Here is a 23350-nt window from a genome sequence, read left to right on the forward strand (position 1 = left end):
AATAAGATCCACTTGTCAAATTATTAGTAGTGTATTAAGAAATATAGCATACAAAGTATGAGGTGATCCCTTCCGATGCACCTCACACCTTGCATACTACATTTTATAATATATCATTAACTAGTTGACAAGACGATAGGATCATCTACTCCATTTCCTGCTACATCAATTATAGATCGATATGTATACATTCTTTAAAAAATACACTAAATCTTACTTGGCATCTTCCACATTAAATTCTGTTAGAGTTTGTATACTAGAAATCACGTTTCGAGTGATTGAATACTGTAAAACTCTTATTTTATTTTCCAAGTAATAAAACAGATTATTTTTGTCATAATGTTGTTATGTTTTACATTTAATGGATGTTAATTGCATGTTTAAATATATAAGTTAACTTAACAAAGTCTAAGTCTTTGTTTTAGTAGACCGGTTGTGGGTGGCGTCCACTTTAAGGTAACACGATCAGTCCTAAACAAAGAAAAAGAAGAATTTCACAACCTAGATGGAATTAGACTATCCATCGTGAAAGGTTGCAATGTGAGTCCGCATATTTCTAAGTCTTACTGAAATAAGATGACATTGGTGTGGTATAGCACTGAACGGATCTAACAGCAAGACTTGTCCTTGGGCTATCTACTGAAAGGCGAGGTCTTGATAAATATTTGTTTCTTAATCAATGTAGGTTAGCATTGAGCATACGGTATTGATTATGCATTACTTTGACTTATCAAATGGTGCGGGTTTTTCGTAACCCAATAATCCTGATATATTGGGTAGTAGTGATTAATATCTAGCAGTGCTAGGATTGCTATTATGTTGAATCATGCGCGAGGTGAGTCTCGTTTGATAATGTCCTCAAGGAGCGCGAAACAAGGTTTTATTATTCGGAACCTAGCTAGTTGGAGTTTGATTACTCTATGAATAATTAATAAACGTTTCATGTTAAGTCCACTCTTGGAATTAATAAGAAATTAATTAGTTAAGTCCATAGCAGACATTAATTAATTAATGGACATTATTATCTTAAGCTCGAAAAATGAAATTTAAAACGGAAACCCAGATTACTTATAATTTCGGATTTGGATGGTGAGAGTTCAATATTACTTCTGTAGTGGCTGCTCGTAATATTCCAATTAAAGCTTATATTAAATTGTGGGTTCAATTTAATTAGTAAAAAGTAAATTGGATGAGCTCATATGCAAAACCTTCCACAGATCCCTGTCTGGGCCCAAAAGGAACTTAATATATATAGATGAATAAAGGAGACAGAAATCATAATTTTAATAGCAAAATTTTCGTCCCCCTCTATACTAGAGGAGTTCGAATTTCACTCCAAATTGGAAAATGATTTCTTATGTCTTCTTTATTTTAAGTCCTAGTATTCTGGTGAGATCAGTCCACACTAATATCAGAGTACAGTTCGGGAAGCAGAGAGAAGATCTGTGGTCTAGTATTCAAAGCGTCACGTGGAAAAGCTGCTAGCCATCATCAATTCTTTGGAGAATTAATTAGGTATTATTCCTGCTCCGTAGAAAAGCATGTTTTAGGTTTCAATATTCTTAAAGCATGATTAATTCAAGTTATGAGCATGATACATGTGAGAATTATGCGAATAGATTTTGTCTAAATAATCTGCTAAATAGATCTGATTATTATGTGTTTTATTTGCTCGATTAATAATTAGTATTAAATTATGATAATCAACGCGATTTATGCTTCCGCTGCCAGTTCCTTCAAATTCATCTTGTCCGTGATCCTCACTCAAATGGAGTAGGTGATCCTCTCCGGCATTCAATTAATCACATGAATGGAGATGAAATGAAAATTTGCGATACATGTATTATAGAAATATATGAAGATATATTATCATTAACTGAAGCTTAAGTAATTAAACAAAAGGTAATAGTAATAGACAATTAGACGTGGTCTCTTCTCAAAGACTAAACGATCCATAACCATAAATAATGATTATGAGTACTATTTTAGCGGAAGGGATCATCTACTCCATTTGAGTGAGGATCACGGACAAGATGAATTTAAGCGAGGAAGATGTTGGGGGAAGATGCCAAGTAAGATTTAGTGTATTTTTTAAAGAATGTATACATATCGATTTATAATTGGTGTAGCAGGAAATGGAGTAGATGATCCTCTCGTTCCTTATGCAAAATGCTCTAGTCAAGTATATACACATTTTTGCTACATGTATATAACATGCAAATGAAATGATCCAGTTATTAAAATTGGTTGGATTATCACAATTTCTTCATGAAATAGCTTTAATTGGTATCAGTCACAGCAAAATTACATTCAGTATAGTCAATCAAATATTACATCTCATAATTATCCGAGACTATTTATGTCTCAAGCACGACCACTTGATGAAATTTGAAGGAAAGAGGAGTAAATGGCTGATATTATGTACAATAACTGTTATTCTTGTGATCGGTTTAGTAGGCATTTTCTTTTATGGTTCATAATCCGAATTAAGTTTGCCCCTTTAGCATGGGACGAACATAAAGCACAGAAACTCAACGGGATTCCCTTCTTTAGTTTGTCTGATTCGAGGGGGAAATGCTTGGAGACATAAAATCAATTGCGCTCCATCTCAGAGGAATCGCCGCCGTATTCGCTGCTAGTGAACTCCTCCGAATCCATTACCATCTTCTTGAACTTCATCATGTCCGCATTATACGCGCGTGTGTCGTACGCATCCGACCCCCCATTAGGGTTAAACGTGGTGCTTTGGCCGGGCTTGACACCGTCGTTCAGGTCATCGAGGGACGAGTCTCCCTCAAGGGCCCGCACGATCTGGCTCATCTTAGGGCGCTTTCGCGCGGAATGGCGTATGCTGGCCGCAGCACATGCGGCCATGCGAGAGAGCTCGTCATGGTCGTATCTACCCTCGAGCCCTGGATCCACCACTTCTTCGAAGTTGCCATCTTCGAGCGCCTTGGTGAGAAGAGGCCGAGCCCAATCTACGAGGCTGTCTTCCATCATGTTGGTGAGATCGATGGGTCTCCGGCCCGTGACAATCTCCAACAACATTACTCCGAATGAGAAGACGTCGGATTTCTCTGATAGCTTCCCGCTTGAAGCATATTCCGGCGCAAGGTATCTGAAGTCATGAAAATTTACTGTCATTATCCTTGTGTTTATCAGATTGTGAGAATTAAATATCTCACCCAAATGTTCCCATCACGCGGGTAGAGACATGGGTGTTGTTATCGGTAGTGAGTTTAGCCAAACCGAAATCAGCCACCTGCAAAAATCACAACATCATGAATACTTGCAAAAAGATGATACATAAAGGGTAATTTCTCGATAAAAACACGAACTCTGGTCATATTCTAGTCAATCTCGTAACTTCAAAAATTAGTTGATGAAATAATGAAATTTATATTTACTCACAATTACCACTCGAAGAAGTTCTCAGTGAGATTGTATTTGATATGCCAACAGAGAAATTACATGAACTATGACATATATTCATAAAGAAAATCGACCTTATAATAACTGTGTACGAATTAAAATTTGTTCCGAATGATATTTAAAATTGCGGGAAGAATTAGATTCGACCAAATTTCATGTTCTTTACATGATTTGCCCATATATGTATATATGAGTGTATGATTATGATGATGAGTACCATTGCTTCAAAGTTGTTGTCAATAAGAATGTTTGCAGCTTTGATATCACGATGGATAATCCGCGGGCTACCTACAATCACAATAATACCAAGATCAGTGAATATATGTAGACAATAAAAGATAAATCAAAGAAGAAGAAGAATCACACAATCTTCATGGAGATAAGCAAGCCCCTTAGCCATGCCAACTGCAAGACGAAGCCTTGTTGCCCAATCAAGCCCAGCTCCACCTTTATCTGTAACCACACATACACATATGCATATATTAATATAATTAATGATACAACATCATAGTATAGGCCGTGATCAATTAAGAACTAGAGTATCTTAAAATGAAAACATGAAAAGTTGGCAGCAACAAAACATATTAGTTGGTGGCAGAAACCCTATCCATTGTCAATTGATATTAGTTCGCAGCACGAACTACATCGGTTGGATTAAAAGTCATCAACTGATACATTTTGTGCTATCAAATGATAAGTTCTCAAGATAGTTCTCAATTGACCACAATTTTCAAAGTATATAATGAAAAAGTGGAATATAAAATGCAAGAAAGAACCATGAAGATGAAAGTCGAGCGTCTTATTAGCAACAAACTCGTAGACAAGGAGTTTGTTGCCATTAGCAATACAGTATCCGACGAGAGAGACAAGGTGACGATGGTGGACGCGACTGATGATCTCAACCTCCGCCTGGAATTCTCGCTCGCCTTGCCCGCTCCCGCTCTTGAGGCTCTTCACAGCGACAATCCTCCCATCAGGCAGAACACCCTTGTGAACGAGGCCGTAACCGCCTTGCCCCAACACATTGACCTGAGAGAAGCCATTGGTGGCGTTGGCAAGCTCCTCATAGCTGAACTGGTACATACCTCCCACGTTCTGCGACTGGATCGCACCATGTTGCCCTGAGTTATTATACCCCGAGCCAAATTCACCACTCGTGCCAGGGGCCCACCCGCCTCCCATGAAGCTTCCGGCGGGCGGGTGGAGCTTCATGTTCGGATCCACAGGTTGTTGTTGCCCGCCCCATAGCGACGGATCTTGGTTGTAGTATTGGGCGTTAGGATTTGTTAAATAATCAGATTTCCTTTTTTTCTTCTTACACAAGAGGCAAAAGATGACAGAGAGGAGTGCAATGATTACTCCTACTCCGACTACAACTCCAACGACGATAACTCCATTAATATTCTGAGAGTCGTTGGAAGGTGGCGGAGGAGTTTCGGTTGAACCGGCTGGCCGAGGTCGAGGGAGGTTGGGAGAGAGAGAGGGTGTTTCTGGAGAGACAGGTTTTGAAGGGGAAGAAGGAGTTGCGGGTGTGGAACCGACAGCTCCTTGTGTAGGGGTAGTTTGCGCAGGAGTGGTCGGGGTTGTGGTTGACGGAAGAGACGGTGTTGGAGTGGTGGAGGATGTCGCCGAAGGAGGAGGTTCTGATGCTGGTGTAGATCCGGATTTTGCGGGGGAGGGAGGGGAAGGGGGAGGGGAGGAAGAGGCAGGGGGCGGAGGTGAAGATGTTGGTGGTGATGGAGGCGGTGAGGTTGGAGGGGATTGGGTGGGAGAAGGCGGGGGAGGGGTGCCTTGCGGGGGTGATGGTGGAGGCGGCGATGATGTTGGAGGAGAGGGCGGGGGTGGAGTTGATGTTGGGGAGGGCGGAGGCGGCGTTGACGCGGGAGGAGATGGCGGCGGCGTGGAATCTGATGGAGGCGTTGTTGCAGGAGGAGAGGGTGGAGAGTCCGTTGAAGTCGAAGATGATGGGGGAGTAGCACCCGATGATGATGAAGACGACGACGACATAATGATATTTAATTAAGCAACTCCACCTTCATTGATCGTTACAAGAAGATCACATGCATGAATTCGTTGTTTTATGTAAAAACAAAAAATGTATGATTTCTTCAATCTTGATGATGATCATGAAATTGCATGGATTTGAAGTTATGAAATCCCTAATTTCATGGGATGATTGAATTTGAGGGTGCTCTGTCTCTCCCTCTTTTTTTTAATTTTTTAATTTTTGGAAAAGTAGGTTGAACGTCTTCAAAGGTAAGACAAAGGTAAGACAGAGAAGTTATGGCAAATGGTGTTAGTTGCTATCTTACAAGGGGATGCCCTTTTGTTTGCCTTCCTATAAAACAGCCTTTCTCTATCTTTTTTCTCTCTCATTAGCCGAAATGGTAGGAGGTTAATCAATAAGTTGCCTATTTTTCAGTAATTCAAAAATATATCACGGACTTCTCTAGTCAAACTCGATAAATGGTGACATGTATAATAAAATTTACATATAAAAACTCATGTAATGTGATAGTTTGTCAATTTTATTAGTACTTTGCTAGTCCAACAATTAATTTTTAGTAATAGTAGATTGTGAGGTTGAACACTAGTTTAAAAAAAAGTCTTTGTCGATATTGGAAGATAGAGCAGTGTGACAATGATTATCATTAGTAATGAATAATAGACGAAGAACTGTTTGCACTGTCGCACATAACTTAAAAATAGATAACCGGTAAGATGGATCCCCCTCGATCACACCTGAATCGCTCCACCATTAATTCATAAATAAACATGACGAAGAAATGACTACACCAATTGAGCCACATAATATGCAAATGCAGTAATATCTTGATCCAACAAAAGGTAGCAATTCAATCATACTTAAGCCAATAAAATCAATTCAATTAACGATTAAACTCAAAATCAATTCAATTAATGATTAAACTAAATAAGCCAATAAAATAGTACGTAAAATTACCCATGCTTCTTTCACACCTCTCAATTTTCCAACTTTAGGAGAAAGCAAATAGTAATCAACATTATTTACCACAAAATCTCGATGACATACTAACTTTGCATGTAACACAATTTCGGTATAAACATTCATAAACCACAATTGGGAGAAAGAAGAAACATACTTACAAACTTACATGATTTAGTAGTAGTAATTTCTAACCAAAACATTGATCACTAGGAAGCGGGCCGGGAATGGATCCTTGCTCAACGAATTGCAGCCCAAACACAACAACAATAGCCAACAAAGACAGATACGAGAGACCCTCCACAGCCCCCAAGAGGCCAAAAGGCCCGTTGGGAAGGCCCGAGCCCGTCTTCGTCTTGGTGTAGAGCGACCACGCCACAATGCCCACCACCACAAGGTAGCTCACTCCCTCCAGCGCGCCTATAGAGCCCGCCGGCCCCGGCGGAAGCCCGCATCCGGTGGTCTTGAGGGTGTAGAGGGACCAACCGATCACCGGCGTCGCGACTAGTCCGCCCACGATGGCGGCTGCCTCAGCAGCGCCGCTCTCCTTCGCCACGGCCCGCACTTTGAGCACCGGCAGCCGTCTGAGTTTGGTGAATTTACGGCGGCTGATTGGCTGCGGCGGCGATGGCAAGAGCTGTAGCACCGCCATTGTCAGTGGATTTGCTGCTGAGCTTAGCTTTTTCGATTCAATTTTGTAATCGTTGGCTTCGCCTTATCCACTTCGAGAGGAAATGTTGTTAAACCACATAATTTTGGCATTTTATACTTCCATAAAAATCTCACTTTAATTTGGCTCAAATTTTAAGGAGTAGTAGATTGGAATAACCTAGTGAAAATTAAGCCATACTTTTTAATAGTAATTTTATAATAAAAAAGTAAGAAAGTATAAAATTAGTGGAGTGCGAGATCCATTAACAAAAATATCGATAATAGAATACAAATGGAATAATTGTTCGTATGGAAATGATAAATAAAGGCGATTAATGAGATTGATTGTTGCCTAAAAAATATTCCAAGATTCAATTTTTTTAGACAATATGACTAAAAACCATAAAATTTCCTCAAATTATAGCACGGTCCTACAACTTTAAAAATTAATCGAAAAAAATATTATATTTTGATTTATTTATAATTATTTCATGGCAATAAAGTGTGGTCACTTGCGTGCAATGTATTATTAATATTTTCAGCTAAATGACGTCCTTTTATTCTTGAATAAGAGGCATCCTTAACTCATAGTATAAGATACAATTTTACCAAAAAAAATTTCCAAACATTGAATAATTGCAAATTAATCTAGATTTTAATGGTATTTTTTTTCTTTTAATTTTATAACGTTTTGTGATGTTATTATACCAAACCTTAAAATCAAAATCAACAAGCCAGTATCATGTTTCACACGTAATATAAATGATGTACATTTACATAATTATGAGAGTGGATCAATAAAATAAAAGAAGCCATACTAATATCAATTAAATTGTATCAATTTTCACGAGGGTGGATCACATAAACATATAAAACATGTACTAATATCCAATTTCTTTATACTCTATCCGTCCCATAAAAATATAAGTGGATATAACACAAGAATTAAGACAAAACTAATTAAGTTTAAGTAAGAGAGAGAGAATAATATGGTAAAGTAGTGGGGGGTGTGATGAGGGACGGATATATATACACTTTACAAGGGGCAAATGCCCCACCTCAAAAAATTTATTTCTGCTATTTTGATCACAATTTTAATTTTTTTTTGAAATACCTTTATAAGTGCCCATTCTCAACCTTAAAATCTCTTTGTATAGAATTTTGCCCCACCTATAAAGAATTTTTGGCTCCGTCCCTGGGTGTGATCAATTGCTAACTATTTAAGTTTCTAACTCTGCTAACCCATCAATACAGTGTATTAAAAATGTCAATACAGTGATATTAAAATGTCAACACATAATATCTACACAGTATATTGAAGTTCAACAAAATTATTTGTTGACATTTTTAATACACTGCATTGATGATTTAATTGAGTTAACAACTTAAAATTTAAATACTCCGTTAGCAATTAATCACACCCCTAAAATAATGTTGATAGATAGTGGGACCTACATTATTAAATTGATATAACTTTCCAAAAATGGAATAAATATATTTTTATGGGACGGACGAAAATGAAAAGTGCACATATTTTTATGGGACGATGGAGTATATAGAAATCCCCACTTCCTTAGGGTATCCACAATGGTGGCCCTCTTGGGCATGCCCAACAAACTTGGCTCTGCCCATGAAAACTTGGCCACCACAATGGTGGCCCTCCGGGCCACCAATTAAAATTATTTTAAACATTTTTTTGCTATATTTTAATTTTTGCTTTCATAAATATTATTTGCATATAATAATTAAAACACATAGAAATAATTAAAATAAAAAAATTATAACAAAATTTTCGCTGTATTATTATAGAAGGAAAAATTATACAACGAAAATTTTCGATACAACGCGAACAACAAAGAGAACCCCTATCACGCTGCGCCCCCTCCTCTACGGTTCTAAACCTCTTCCACCAAATCAGCATGCAGTGTTGAATATGATATTCACTCCGCATATTGGTGAAGCGCTGAATCAAGCATTCATTACTGCGTGGTACACCCATCTGCAGAGGAGGGGTTGCAATATCGTGACTTGTGCTAGCACCATCTTCCGGTGCCAGCGCTCTGCAACAAAGCCTTCATCCTCTATTATCATATTGTGCAATATGATACACGCAGTCATGATGTCTGCGACATCATTTTCGTGCCATAGTCGAACCGGACACCGTATAATGGCCCATCGCGATTGGAGGACTCCAAAAGCCCGCTCAACATCCTTCCTAGCACCCTCTTGTTTTTTTTGCAAAATAGGTCTGCTTCGGCCCAACTGGTTGTCGGATCGTCTTGACAAACACGGGCCAGCGAGGGTATATTCCATCGACCAAATAGTATGCCCTGTTGTACTGCGTGCCATTGGCCACGAAGCTGATTTGCGGACCCTCACCCCGGGACTCATCATTGAAGAGATGCAATGATTGTAGAACGTTGATGTCGTTGTTCGACCCAGCGACACCAAAATACGCATGTCAGATTCGCAAGCAGTAGTCAACAACGGCTTCAAGGATCATCGTGGGATGTCGCCCTTTGAAACCAGAAGTGAATTGCCCCTTCCAAGCCACCGGACAGTTCCTCCACTCCTAGTGCATGCAATCGATGCTGCCCATCATGCCCGGAAAATAATGCACAGTCCCGTGCATATTTATTAGTCTCTGGCATTCCTCGGCCGTTGCTTTCCGTAGGTACTCCCCTTTGAAGATTTCTTTGATACCCTTGCAAAACTGCTTCAGCGTCTTAAGGGCAGTCGTTTCGCCCATTTGTAGATATTCGTCGAACATGTCAGCAGGCCCGGCATAGGCAAGCTGCCTAATTGCCATCGTGCACTTCTGATATGTCGACAATCCGGGTTGACCGGTGGCATCACTCTGCAAGGTGAATCACCTGTATCGCTGAGACAAACAATCCGTAATGTGGATGAAGAGTCGTTGCGACATTCTGAATCGCCGATGAAAAATCTTCGGCGAATAACGGGGGTTATCGCCGAAGTAGTCTTCCATCAACCGCTGGTCGGCTCCGGCATGGTCACGGTTGATATACCGGCGACGGTATCTCGACCGAGGGATGGCTGCCGCCGCTGCCAACACTGCCTCCTCCTCGCCTGCTTCAGCTTGCACCGCTGCAACGAGTTCTTCGAACTCCTCATCGATCGCTCGTTGAAAATTTTCATCGTCGGAATCTAGGGCAGGTAATTCGGTCGGTTCGGTTATAACCGAACCGACAACACGGTTAACCGAGATGAACAGTAACCGAAATGGGAGCACCGAAACCGAAACTGAATTGGCATCGGTTCGGTTCGGTTCCTAACCCTAGCAGTTCATAGGAATCGGTCGTTGAACATTTGCGTACGAAAAATTCCCACCATAGCCACCACTTGCGCTACATTGCGTTTTAATATTTTAATTTGTAGAAATAATTATGTATGTACTTTGCATTAGAAATTAAAAAAATAAAAATAGCCTATTCATAATAAGCTTAATCCAACGAAACAAAAAAAAGTTTACAAACTGCTCATTCTAAAAATTAAAATACTATCGAATCCATGTTGCAGCAAATGAAAGAGATCCAGAATGCTTATCAAGGGAAATACTTCCCAGAAGGTATACCCCGATTCTTCCTCATTTCAAAAGTAACAAAATCAATGAAAACTAAATATGTTACTGCCAAATAATACATCGGCACCCCTATTCTTCCTCATTTCATGATTTTTGCTGTGAGGAATAGAGCTGGAAAATCCAAATTCTGATAAACACTTGCTCTTTCAAAAGCAAGTAACATAAACACATGGCATTAACATCAAACTGCTCCGTTCATTCATACATTTCTGGAATTTAAGAGCAAATAAGAATAATTTGAGACACCCATCATAGCTAAACTAATATTGATTACTCAAATTTGAGACACTTACAAGAAAGAATAATTGCTTACTCCAAAATGTGCTTATGTATTTGAGACAACTTGTGTATGAACGTGCTACGTCGTTGGGAAGGAGGAGTCGGCGCGGTGGGAAGGAGGAGTCGGTTCTAATCAGTTCTCACCGGTTCTAACCGATCAGTTTCAGAACCGAACCGATAACCGATAGACGCCTTGCTTTTGGAACCGAAACGAACCGATAACACCAATTGTCGGTTATCGGTTAACCGAGAAACACGTTAATCGGTTCGGTCATCGGTTAACCGACTAACCGATGACTGAATTACCTACCCTATCGGAATCCATGTTTGAAAACTAAATTGAAATCAATTGGAAAGAGTGGAGTTTGGTTTGGGGTAAAAAAATGGAGGAGAAATGATGAATATATAAAAAAATTTGAAAAAAAAAAATAGAAAATCGGTGGCTAAGGGCCGCGGCTCTCGGCCCCTTGTAGTAGCAGGCCGAGCCGCGGGCCCAAGAGCTTGCTCGTCCACCCCCCCCCCCCCTTCCACCCTGCGGCTCAATAGTGGGGGGCCGCGCACTGCCCAACTCCGGGCCAAGAGCCGCGGCCCTCCCACCGTGGATACTTTTAATATCATGGTACAGGAATAATAGCCAATTTGATAAGTTAAAAACTGTATACAGAAGTGAAAACATGTCATTAATTCGTTTTATAGTTTTTTAATTATATAAAATTGTTATAATTGGCGTTGGGCATCATACATTATCTTTGATGTATAAGATCGATGTCAGAAAATTAATTACATAGAAATAAAAAGCTTTTTATTAAAAAATTAGTACTGTACTTCATTAATTTGACGTGGACATTTGAAAAATAAAAATAAATTGATTATAAAAAGGTGTTTTTTCGAAAAGTCGCGAAGGAGTGGCGTTTTAGAAATAAACCGGAAATTGTAAGGGCAACTTTCCAATTAGGTTATTTTCCCGCCCATCGCGTCTGCAGACAATTGCCAGTCACCTTGAAATAAATAACTGCGCACACAACTTTATTGAATCCAATTTCATTGTTTCTTTTTTGCTTCTCTCCATTCTTTCCGGTCTCTTCCTCCCTTCAAAGAGAGAGAGAGATCGACAGAGAGAGTGTCAGAGAGAGAAGCGAATTTTGAAATTGATTGACAGTCATTTCCATATTGTGAGTAAGCAACTGCAATGTTTGTGTAGGGTTTTTGTTAATATTTGGGGATTTTATTTGTGTTTTTTTCAAATGTTGTGCAATATGAAGTTTGAAAAGGGGCTTTTCTTTTGCCTTATGATTTTTACACTTTCTTACTTGATATTGTTGTTTTCTATGGCTTAGGATTGTGAGAAATGGCGGCCGAGGACGAAGTGAAGAGCGAGACTGCTGCAGATTCTCCAACCTCTGTTCTCGAAGACGAGGTATTGTCATCCACATTTCGGCCTCTGTTGGTGAAATATGCTTTAGATTTGTTTTTTTACTGATTTTTGTTTCGTTGAGCTGATTTTTGACGTTGTGTTTTGGTTTGTTGGGATGGAAATACGATGCTACCTTAGGGTGATGTGTTTCAAAATGTTCTTCTAGCTAGCTCAACTCCATTTCCCCTTTTGCACCTAGTTAGCCTATTTTGATCATAGAATGTAGGAAAATTGATTTATGCTATTACTTGCTTTTGCTGCTTAAACTGGTTGCATTATGTGGAGTTATTTATTCTTTCGTTCATCACGTATTAGAATCCCTTAAACTTGTGGTTGCCAATAATTGGGCTTATACTTTTCTGATTAACCCTGACACTGATTCTTTTATCTTATTTTAATTTAAAGGATTGCAAAGAGAATTCAGGTGTTAAAGGGGAGGTGGACGATGTCAAGGAAGGATGTCATCCACTTATTTCAAAAGCCATGGTGGAGGAAGAGGAAAAGCTGTTGGAAGAGCGGCTGAAAGAAGAAGAGCAGAAGCCTATAGAAGGAGCTAGTCTAAATGACACACAGTTTACGAAATTGGATGAGCTTTTGACTCAGACCCAGCTTTACTCGGAGTTTCTACTGGAGAAAATGGATGATATTACAAAGGTTTCCTTCTCGTGCTGATTTTTTTTTTTGATTTGTTAAGGTACCTGCGCTAACATAGTTTGTATTGCAATATGTTAGAATGGGCTGGAGGATGATGAGAAAACTGTTGTCAAAGGAGGAACGAGAGGCCGTGGTTCTAAAAGAAAGGCTGGTGCAAATTATAACAATGTACTAGATTTCCCCACCATACTCTGGAGTTCTTCAGTCTTACGTCTATTTAAATTGTCATATTTTATTCATATGTAATTGGTCTTGCTATTGATTTTGTCACTTACAAGCCACATCCTAATGCAAAACAACTCCTGTAATTTTGTAGAGGAAAGCAAAGAGAGCAGTTGCAGCTATGCTTACAAGAGGTAAAGATGGTTGTTCTGCTGAAGATTCGACCCTCACAGATGCAGAGAGAGATGAGAAAGAGCAGGCAGAATTGGTACCTTTATTGACTGGTGGAAAGTTGAAAACGTATCAACTTAAAGGTGTAAAATGGATGATCTCATTGTGGCAAAATGGATTAAATGGGATCCTCGCAGATCAAATGGGTCTCGGTAAAACAATTCAAACCCTTGCGTTTCTTGGTCACCTCAAAGGGAATGGATTGCATGGTCCTTACTTGATTATTGCTCCTCTCTCAACTCTATCAAATTGGTTGAATGAGATCGAGAGGTATGTGGTTATTCCTCCTACATTTGATGATTGAATATTCTTATTTTTTCTCATGATGTTAACGTAATATACATGACTTGTTGAATCTGTTAGGTTTCTACCCTCAGTGAATGCAATCATTTACCATGGTGATAAGAATGAGAGAGATGAAATTGTAAGGAAGCATATGCCTAGAACTATGGGTCCCAAGTTCCCAATTGTCATTACCTCTTATGAAATTGTAATGTTTGATGCAAGACGAGTACTGAGACATTACAGCTGGAAATACATTGTTGTTGATGAGGTAGATGCCATTTCTGTGACGTTATTTTGTTTTTTTAAACTAGGAGTTGGTCCTTGAAGTTTTAAATTATTGATGTGTTGCATGATTTTTTCTGAGATATATTTTGATTCTTGAAGGGACATAGGTTGAAAAACTCAAAGTGTAAGTTACTGAGGGAATTGAAACTTTTGCCTGTTGAGAATAAGCTTCTTTTGACTGGCACACCACTGCAAAACAACTTGGCGGAGCTCTGGTCGCTGTTGAATTTTATTCTTCCTGATATATTTTCATCCCATGAGGAGTTTGAATCATGGTATGTAACTTCATGTTAGCTGGTAGTTGTTGATTAATAATAACATTACTTGAATATCTTTTCTATGAAGATAAAACTATTTTTGCAGTTGACCTCATCTTTCTGTGTTAAGAACTTAGAAATAGGGTCAAATATTAAGGGGTGATGGCAATTTGAATTTTGACAATGCTCATTTCTCTTAAAAAAAATTTTATGCTTTAAACCCTGTTGTTAAATGGCGATTACTCGCTGTTCACCAAGACACCACGAGTGTCCGACAATTGCCTTATTAGGTGTCCACAAAGGTCAACCTTTTTTTTATTTTGAACACCCCTTGTTATAATATTCTCTCACCAATCACTTTTGACTAATCACAAAAATTTCATTCTTTCTTTATGTCTTACTTGTTATGTGTGTCCCAGGTTTGACTTCTCAGGGAGGTGCACCAGTGAAGCTATCAAGGAAGAGATGGAAGAGAAAAGAAGGGCTCAGGTATGCTTTAAATGAGTACTACCTCAGACGATTTCCTATTTGATCCTTATTTTTTTAATTTGCCAATTCATATATCTGCAGGTAGTGGCCAAACTCCATGCTATTTTGCGTCCATTTCTGCTTCGCAGAATGAAGTCTGATGTTGAGCTAATGCTCCCTCGGAAGAAAGAAATTCTCTTGTATGCAACAATGACTGATTATCAGAAGACCTTCCAAGATCATCTTGTTAACAAAACACTGGAGGGTCACCTCTTAGAGAAATCATTTAATGGTAAAATTACATTCCATCTGACTCATAGCAGGTTTTGAAAAACATAGATGGCAGTGCATCTTGATGTGCATATATACACATTTTGTGGTTTGTGTGGGGTAACATTGTCTCTTGTTTGGTTTAAAGAGTAAACTGAAGTAGGATTTCTTCTTATTTCTATGCCGTTTTATACATCTATGTTTCTTTGCACTATGTTTACTTGAACAGAGTCTAGATATTTTGATATGTGTTTCCTATTCTTGCATGATTTTACTTGCTAATAATTTTGAATCTAGTGATAGTTTCTGGCAAAGTGGTAGCAACCTGCTCACTTTGTTAGCATTTGCAGCTACATATGGTTTCAAAGGAAAGCTCAATAATCTGATGATTCAACTGAGGAAGAACTGCAACCACCCTGACCTTTTGGAGTCCACCTTTGATGGTTCCTGTATGTTTTCTTCCACCTAAAATTTCTTGTCATATCAATTATAAATGATCTTCACCTTTCAGTATCCCGTTTGGCAGATCTTTACCCCCCTGTGGAACAGATTGTGGAGCAGTGTGGAAAATTTAAATTATTGGATAGACTGTTGGCTAAGCTCTTTGCTCAAAAGCACAAAGTATGTCAGAGCTTGTTCTTTGTATGAATTGAAGTCTTTGTGAAGATATGTGTATAATATAATTGTTTTTTCATTCAACTTTCTTTGTGCTTTTAGGTTTTGATATTCTCACAGTGGACCAAGATCTTAGACATAATGGATTACTATTTTAGTGAAAGGGGATTTCAAGTTTGCAGGATTGATGGTAATGTTAAATTATCAGAACGAAAACGACAGGTACAGCTATGAATAAGAGAAACATATATTTTTTGGTGTTCCATCTTTTTCTTGTTATACAATTGCTGTCCATGTCCTTTAACAATTTAGTTTTATGTTTCATTTGCTGCTGCTTGCTTCCACTATTTACTTAAATGTTGATGGTTAACATGTTAATCAATTTTAAACAAATTTAGAAGAGTATCAACTAATAGACGAAAAGAACATTGACGGAGCTCATGTTTTCAGTATTAGCTGGTCATTTATCGACTGAGTTTGCAATTAACCTGGCTTTGATATTTTTGGTGAATCACTAACAGATTCAGGAATTCAATGACGTGGATAGTGACTATAGAATCTTTCTCCTCAGTACCCGAGCTGGTGGGTTGGGGATTAATCTTACAGCAGCTGACACCTGCATCTTATACGATAGTGATTGGGTATCATCTTGTACTCTAGTTTTCATCTCCCACTCACTCATGCCTGACCTGATGCTGTTATGCAAAATTTCTTTCTGAGGATTGATTGAGTGAGTTTCAATTGATTTGCAGAATCCTCAGGCAGATTTACAGGCCATGGATCGGTGTCACAGAATTGGTCAAACAAAACCTGTTCACGTTTACAGGCTAGCGACTGCCCAATCTATCGAGGTGCCTTAGATACTCACTCTAGCTCTCACGCCTCCCTTTACATACCCCCTCCCCACATTGGCAATATGCCCCCTTTTCTATTATCTATAATGCAAACATAAATTTATTGTTTCAGGGTCGGATTCTGAAAAGAGCTTTTAGCAAATTGAGGCTTGAACATGTGGTGATTGGCAAGGGACAGTTTAAACAAGAGAGATCTAAGGATGGGTCAGAAACTATTAAGGTTGGTGCTATATATGCAATGATCTTTTTGTTGGTAGCCATAGCATATAGTTAGGGTTTTAATAATTTCTGTTGTAGGAAGAGGAATTGCTAGACCTTCTTCGTGAGGTGGAGGATGAAGAGGACCGATGGATTCAGACTGACATCAGCGACGAAGATCTGGACAAGGTTCTGGACCGTAGTGATCTGGTTGCTGGGCCGTCTGAGGAAGAGGAGGGTGATGCAAAACAAAACGTTTATCCTCTTAAAGGACCTGGTTGGGAGGTGATACTCCCTACTGCAACCGGAGGAATGCTCTCTACTCTCAACAGCTGACCCAACTCTGTCTCACTCATTTTGGAGGATCAACCAGATCCTGCTCTGCTCCTATGCCTTAATTTCTTGAAGGGATTGATTTCCTCTCATTTTTTGTCATTATTTGGAGAGGAAAGCATTCTCTACTTGATTGTTTTTTGTAAACCAGGATCTATTTAGGACTAAAATCCCAGTTAAAATGGCTTTGTAATGGTGATTATAGCTATTTTCTGTGACTTGAATTTTCCTGGTATTTCATGCTGGAGCAGTTTTATACTGTGATTTTTTAATGACATGTGATAGGAGGACAACAAAATCACACTATCTTGAAGTGATTGACTCCAGTAGGGTGTCCACTATAGTTGGTCGGCTAAGCTACAAAACTTGGCCGGGCCACCAAAAAATTTGATTCCCACTATGGTGGACATGCCCAAGCCATACAATAATTTAATTTTTTTATTTTGTTTATATTTTAATTAAGAAAATGGGAAAAATTAGGTATACTTATAGAATTTGTGTAGGAATGGGATAAAAAATGGGTATATTTATAAAATTAAGGAAAAAAAATTAAAAATAGGGAGAGCCGTGGCTCGTGGCCGCTGCAATAGGGGAGCTGCGGCCCTGCCCAAGAGCTGGGCCATGCAAGTGGTGCTCTCGTGGGCACCCCCCCGCCACCAACGCACATGTTTGTCATTATAGGGAGCCGCGGCTAGGCCACGAAAGAGCTACGGGCCGCGCCTCTCCTATAGTGGGCCCATGTTTGTCACTATAGGGAGTCGCGGCTGGGCCACGAAAGAGCCACGAGCCGCGCCTCTTCCATAGTGGATGATGTTCTTAGGAATCAGGATTAATTGTATTTGTTTGGTTTATGAGATTGAGTAATCCTAAGATATTAGTCTTAAAAATTACTCCATTCGTCTCGCTTTAGCAGTCCCATTGACTTTTCTGTCTTCTTTTTGTAAAAATAATAAAAAATAGTTAAAGAGGTGAAATGGTAAATTAAGAGAGAGAATAATATAGAGAATAGTCTTATCTATATTATTGCGTCTCTTACTTTACCATTTCTCCACTTTAACTATTTATTATTATTTTTACAAAAAAATAATAAAAAAGTTAATGAGACTGCTAAAACGAGACGGAGGAAGTATTATGTAATAATTAATTATGATTATTTTTAATAAAATAATCTCACCACTTAATTATAATCGTATGAATTATAATAAGTAATGATTACTCAATACACCATTGCTTTACAAAATATGTATTATACTGTTATGCTTAAAAAAAACAAAAATTTGTTGGTCTCTAAAATTAGTACTCCATTTGATTTTACATGCTTTCGTAGACTTTACTCACTAGTCTTTTGCAAATCATATACCTTCCGCCAAACCCTAATTTTAATGAAGATTCAATGCTGAATGAATCTGCAAAAAATTGAAATTGGAGTACTTATTGGGTGGCATCATAAGTTTGATTTGCAGAATTCCCTGCAGTTTTGATTCAATCTGGTTCAGTTACATTCTGAGGTGATAACTGCAATTCGATGATAACTCGCTCGAAACTCGTTGAGCAACTCAGAGATTACCAGGTCCGATCCCAGCACAAGTGCCCCCCTCTCGCCGTCTTCTCTCCAAAACCCCTTCTTTCAACCTGGTAGGTTACTCTTTCTTCCCGGAATTCAGCTTTCTTTCGAATTATTGCTTTCTCTCGCGGATTAAACTTGTGTGTGTTTCGCATAATTGCTTTACAGTTATGTAGCACCAGCAGGATGAAGCTAATTTTTATAGATCAATATAAATTTAATATTTGAATCGGGCAATATGTTGCTGATGAGCTTTTTCATATCTATTTCACATTGATAGGTACTCTGTTCCCCTTTGTTATTGTTTATTTTGTGTGCAACCTAGAGTATCTTACCCAGCATGAGCTAGCCTAGTGGATGGATCAGATAATTCAGTAGAAAATTGCAACTCAGAGTTCAGACTTCAAAATTGGTAGATGTGTGGGAAAAGGTTGAAAATGTTAGCCTGTCTATCTAAGAAGAAACAGAGGAGCTAATTAAAATAACCAGCTCACTATATATGGAAAGTTGGCTGAAAAATTTACACCCAATCTTAGTTCCGATTTTGCTCAGCTGTCTTGCTTTCTTACTGCTTTGTGGTCGATGCAACAATATAAGACATGTGCATAACATTTCAATAGTTAGGTTTCTGAATGTTGTAAGTAACTTGTAACTTGGTGAGGATGCTTTTAGAAAAATATGTGCACATCTATACTTACACTCGATATAAAAATGTGTCTGTTGAAAACATTATTAGGGTGCATGTAAATACTTTCATTACTTTAATAGAATCAACAGGAAAAACATAAGTATACAATTTGTAGAATCAATTATAGTTTTTTGTATATAGGCGTTTATAAGGCATCAAACTTTCTATGATTTAGCTTGGCCCGTGGATAAGTGCACAGGCTGAAAATTTGAAGATTATAATGACAACATTGATGGCCTCTCTAATAGTATAATTATGCTGCAATGAACTCAAAAAATTTAGTGTTTACCAAATTTGATCACACTAAGATAAAGAAGGCCACTGATTGTGAAGGGGTTGTGATGATGACCAGAGAAGGCTCTGTTCCAGATAACTAGGTTTCTTCATTTATTTGTAATCTGGTTGGTTTTTGAAACAGTTAGTCATAGTAGACCCTATTGGAAGAATTATTCTTGGACAAAAAAAAAATGTTTCTTTGACAACTTTTGGTTGCTTATGATTTTGTTGGTGCTTTAGAATATTGCATCCCTTTCTGTACTATTTTTTTATTCCAATTGTATCTGGATGACGTGTTGTATAGTTGACAAATGACAAGTCACAAGTGGTAAGCGAACTGCACACCAGAAGTTAACATTTTACGAGGACAGAAAGCAAACATATTATTCAACAATGATTTGAATATAAAAATTTAATAGGTAAAGAAACAAGTCAAAAAAAGACCTTGTCATATGAGTTTTCTCAAAACCGTGTGTATTCGATGTTGATTTCCGTAGAACTCTCTACCTCTTAGTGAATGCATGTAAATAAAAACAATGTCATTTTGGTCGGCTAGCTCATTGTAGTCTTTGTTCATAGACTTTACATTATATTTTCATTTATTTCTTCACTTTTGGAGAAATTTTATTCCCACTTGATGTAGCAATAGACATGAATTTGGGGAACATTATTGCCTAAGATGTGAAAAAGGGTGTATTTCCTTATAGCAACCATTTCTACAACCTATTAGTTTATTATACTACTAAGCAGTTCCTTCGTTAGTTGACGTTTGTTTTTATCTTTACATCCTTAATTTGATGGAGGTCATGAGTTCAATACTCGCTTTTACTCTCATCTCAAATTGACTTTATATGAGATTTGAAGAAGTGCACCTCGACATGATATTATAATGTAATTTAAATTGAACTACACAGATAGGAATGAACAATATTATATCCTCCATCTAGGCTTAGTGAAGTGCATCAGTCTGCTTTGATCATGTCATATCAAGAGGTCCGGCTTCTTATCTTTCACTCACCTAGACAATAGTATATCTTTGGAAATTAGGTCAATTTAGAATGAGAAGAAAATTACTTTAGAGCCTATTTTGGGTATAATACTGATATGTCAGATTATAGGCATAGTGGCAGGTGAATATATGCTCCCATGTTTGAAAGCATCAAATTAAGAAACTAGTACTAAGAAAATAGCCATGTTTATATCATTTCATTTAGTGCTTTTTGGCCCCAATTTTTGTACCTTAAGACTCAAGTTTCTTGAACATAAGAATATACACACTACAACCCAATGGGCACCCACCAAAGACACATCCAAAACTATCCTTTTCCATTCATAAATGTAAGAAATAATATGATTCTGTCTCTTTTTCTCTCATTTATTTGACATTGCCATGTCTAAAATCTCTTCAGATTCTTCTCTAATTCAATTTTTCTTTATGCAGGAGTGATGTTGTACTTGCTGCTTTTTGGGCCTTTATATTTATCGCCCTCCTGTTTTCATCATATATCACCCTTTACCTAAAACATTACTGGGTTTCCTCCATTATACTATGCCTCGGCATCCTTGTTCCGATACGTTTGAGAATTCTGCGGCAGTCGCTTGCTAGAAAAAGGGACAGAAGAATGATGCTACCTCTATCCATGTGAGTATCCTCAAATTCATTGAAGCATTCGAAGAAGTTCGCCTCCAGTCGAATGGGGTTTTCAGTTGCATCGTAGGAGGCTACCTGTTGTAACAAATATTGGATGCCTCTCTTCTGACCCTTTTGAGTGATCGAGAATTTGCAGGAGTAATGAAATAACTATAGCAAAAGTTCGATTCTTGACTTCAAATTTTGCAGCTTTTTTAAATTGTAAATGTCTTTGAGGCGTGACTTTGGCCATCCATTTGAGTTAAATAGATGTTATTACTTTAAAAAAATTCTCTAGCGTTAATGGATGATCTGGCACTTTATCTTCAAAGGAATGGCTTCAGATTGCACCAAAAATTTGTTATGTGTCATTTAAAAAGGCTATTATTAAATGGATCAATTCCTTGTAAAGAAAAGAGTTTTTTATTTTGGCAAAAAGAGAAGTTAATTACTGTCCATAAAATGTTGTCATGTTTGACTAAACACGAGTTTTAAAAAATGTGAAGAAAAGTGAATGAAAAAAGTTTTGTAGAATGTAGGCCTCACATTTATGGAATACTAGTTTATAATAGAATGTAGGTGTGATAATTTAGTGGAAAGTGTGATTCATTTACAAAAATAGAAAAAAAAAAACAAAATGAACAATATTTCACGGACGACCCAAAATGGTAAATCTGGAAAATATTTTACAGACTGAGGAAGTATTTGAGAAAAGACAAATCTAAAATGAAAAGTTGATCATATGAGATTGACTCGAATTATTTTAACACGAGAAATACCCGCAAGTGTACGGGGCTATCGTAGTAAAGGCAAGTCAAGAGTATCGTATCCACAGAGACTAATTAAGGGCTTAAGTACCTCAAATCAAGATCATTCGCTATTTAGACAACCGAAGATTGGGTTTTTGTATCTAAATTCTAGGAACAATGACTCAAAACAAAGTAAATAAAATGAAGATGAGTGAATTGAAGAGAAAGTGGAGAAAGAGTAGAGCTTTGGGATCCAACTAAAATGTTATAGTCTTGATTAATCTCACTAAACCTCTAAATCAATCTTCAAGCTATGCCGACTGGGGTCTCAAGAGTTACTAAGCTATCACGAAGGTAAGATCATGCCTTCTCTCGAATGCACATGACCTGTAGGTTGCATGCTAGGCCCAAAGTCTCCTTATAGTGTAAGCACACAATTCCAAAAGGCTCCTAAGATTTATATCCTCACACAAAACCTCACTCCTCTCGGATGATATTAATTAAGGTGTTGTCCACTCCCAAATCACACATTTGTTAATCAACTCTCGTATATTTTAACAATGTAAAGATGCATTCAAACGTGTAGCTAATCCAATGAATGTAAAGGCGCGGGAATGACAAAATAACTACATGAGCCAAGCATAACATTAAAAGATCGATTCACCTATTTGTGTCTCTAGGATTATTAGGAAAGTCGCGATTCTAGAATAAGCCCTCTTTCGAGTGCACCTACCCTGTAGATTAGATTCTAACTATCAAAGTCTCCTTCCAATAGATTAGATTCCAACTCCTTAAGTTCCTAAGACTCAAGCCCTCACATAGGGTCCCCTCTCTCGAGTGTAGATAAACCTATGTGTTGTACTCGTTCCTTTTACCACATAAAACTAGCTATCTCTCGATTAATCTAGTTAAACGGACATAGTTCTAATGTTGGCCAAACAAAAGAACAATAAAAGCACAAGAACAAGCAAAATAATCACAAGAGCTAGGCGAAGGTTCAATTCAATTAAATCAAAACATATTCAAAGTAATCTTCACCCAAAGCTCCACAAATGTATCTAGCTACTCATGTTTAACAAGATTTCAACAAAATAATTGGTAGAAAACATGGAAAACATAAGTCAATTGATACTAAATGTCCCGGAGATGAATTGGGGGTTGAGAATCCTTCGTCTTGATGGTTGAACTCTTCTCAATCGCCCTCCTCTTGTTCTTGGATGAAAATTGGTGTATATGGATGTTTGGAGGCGGAAGAATGGCGTAGGAGGCGGATGGGACCCTCCCCCGTGAACCCTAGGCGTTGCACATATATATAAAGCAAAACACCCGCCCGGGCGCCGTGCCCGGGCGCGCCCGGGCGTTTTCTTCTCAAAACCGGGCGTTTAGTCTGTCCCCGGGCGTTTTCTTCTCAAACCGGGCGTTTTCTTCCCAAACCGGGCGTTTTCACTGGACTGGGCAGTGTTCGTCTAATGGCCATAACTTCTTC

At 38.2% G+C, this 23350-nt stretch overlaps 4 protein-coding genes across 5 annotated transcripts; 2 read left to right on the plus strand and 2 right to left on the minus strand.

The window, feature by feature from the left end:
* Nucleotides 1-2274: 2274 nt before the first annotated feature.
* Nucleotides 2275-6333, minus strand: LOC125203681 (proline-rich receptor-like protein kinase PERK15). The gene is made up of 5 exons (XM_048102089.2): nucleotides 4209-6333; nucleotides 3799-3885; nucleotides 3650-3720; nucleotides 3186-3262; nucleotides 2275-3118 (listed from the first exon to the last, which is right to left on the minus strand). Exons 1-5 carry the CDS (start codon nucleotides 5437-5439, stop codon nucleotides 2593-2595), a joined length of 1992 nt encoding a protein of 663 aa, XP_047958046.2. The 5' UTR covers nucleotides 5440-6333; the 3' UTR covers nucleotides 2275-2592.
* Nucleotides 6334-6455: 122 nt separating this feature from the next.
* On the minus strand, nucleotides 6456-7132 carry LOC125219737 (anti-muellerian hormone type-2 receptor). Its single transcript, XM_048121787.2, has one exon. It carries the CDS (start codon nucleotides 7047-7049, stop codon nucleotides 6588-6590), a length of 462 nt encoding a protein of 153 aa, XP_047977744.1. The 5' UTR covers nucleotides 7050-7132; the 3' UTR covers nucleotides 6456-6587.
* Nucleotides 7133-11952: 4820 nt separating this feature from the next.
* Nucleotides 11953-17229, plus strand: CHR1 (chromatin remodeling 1). 2 transcript variants are annotated; one of them, XM_048115035.2, is made up of 16 exons: nucleotides 11953-12103; nucleotides 12269-12348; nucleotides 12751-12999; nucleotides 13078-13167; nucleotides 13316-13662; nucleotides 13756-13945; nucleotides 14062-14237; nucleotides 14639-14708; nucleotides 14790-14979; nucleotides 15308-15406; nucleotides 15484-15578; nucleotides 15675-15794; nucleotides 16094-16213; nucleotides 16325-16423; nucleotides 16539-16646; nucleotides 16724-17229. In XM_048115035.2, exons 2-16 carry the CDS (start codon nucleotides 12280-12282, stop codon nucleotides 16958-16960), a joined length of 2259 nt encoding a protein of 752 aa, XP_047970992.1. In that variant the 5' UTR covers nucleotides 11953-12103; nucleotides 12269-12279; the 3' UTR covers nucleotides 16961-17229. The 2 variants fall into 2 exon arrangements, with proteins under 2 accessions (XP_047970992.1, XP_047971064.1); XM_048115107.2 differs by having other exon boundaries at nucleotides 11973-12107.
* A 1029-nt stretch (nucleotides 17230-18258) lies between these two features.
* Nucleotides 18259-21457, plus strand: LOC125215064 (uncharacterized). Its single transcript, XM_089064120.1, has 2 exons — nucleotides 18259-18592; nucleotides 20927-21457. Exons 1-2 carry the CDS (start codon nucleotides 18483-18485, stop codon nucleotides 21129-21131), a joined length of 315 nt encoding a protein of 104 aa, XP_088920246.1. The 5' UTR covers nucleotides 18259-18482; the 3' UTR covers nucleotides 21132-21457.
* The last annotated feature ends 1893 nt before the right edge of the window (nucleotides 21458-23350 follow it).

The sequence above is a fragment of the Salvia hispanica genome, chromosome 2, assembly GCF_029641045.1.
Source record: "Salvia hispanica isolate PSC_SH4W2 chromosome 2, Shi_PSC_v1, whole genome shotgun sequence".
Classification (NCBI taxonomy): Eukaryota; Viridiplantae; Streptophyta; class Magnoliopsida; order Lamiales; family Lamiaceae; genus Salvia; species Salvia hispanica.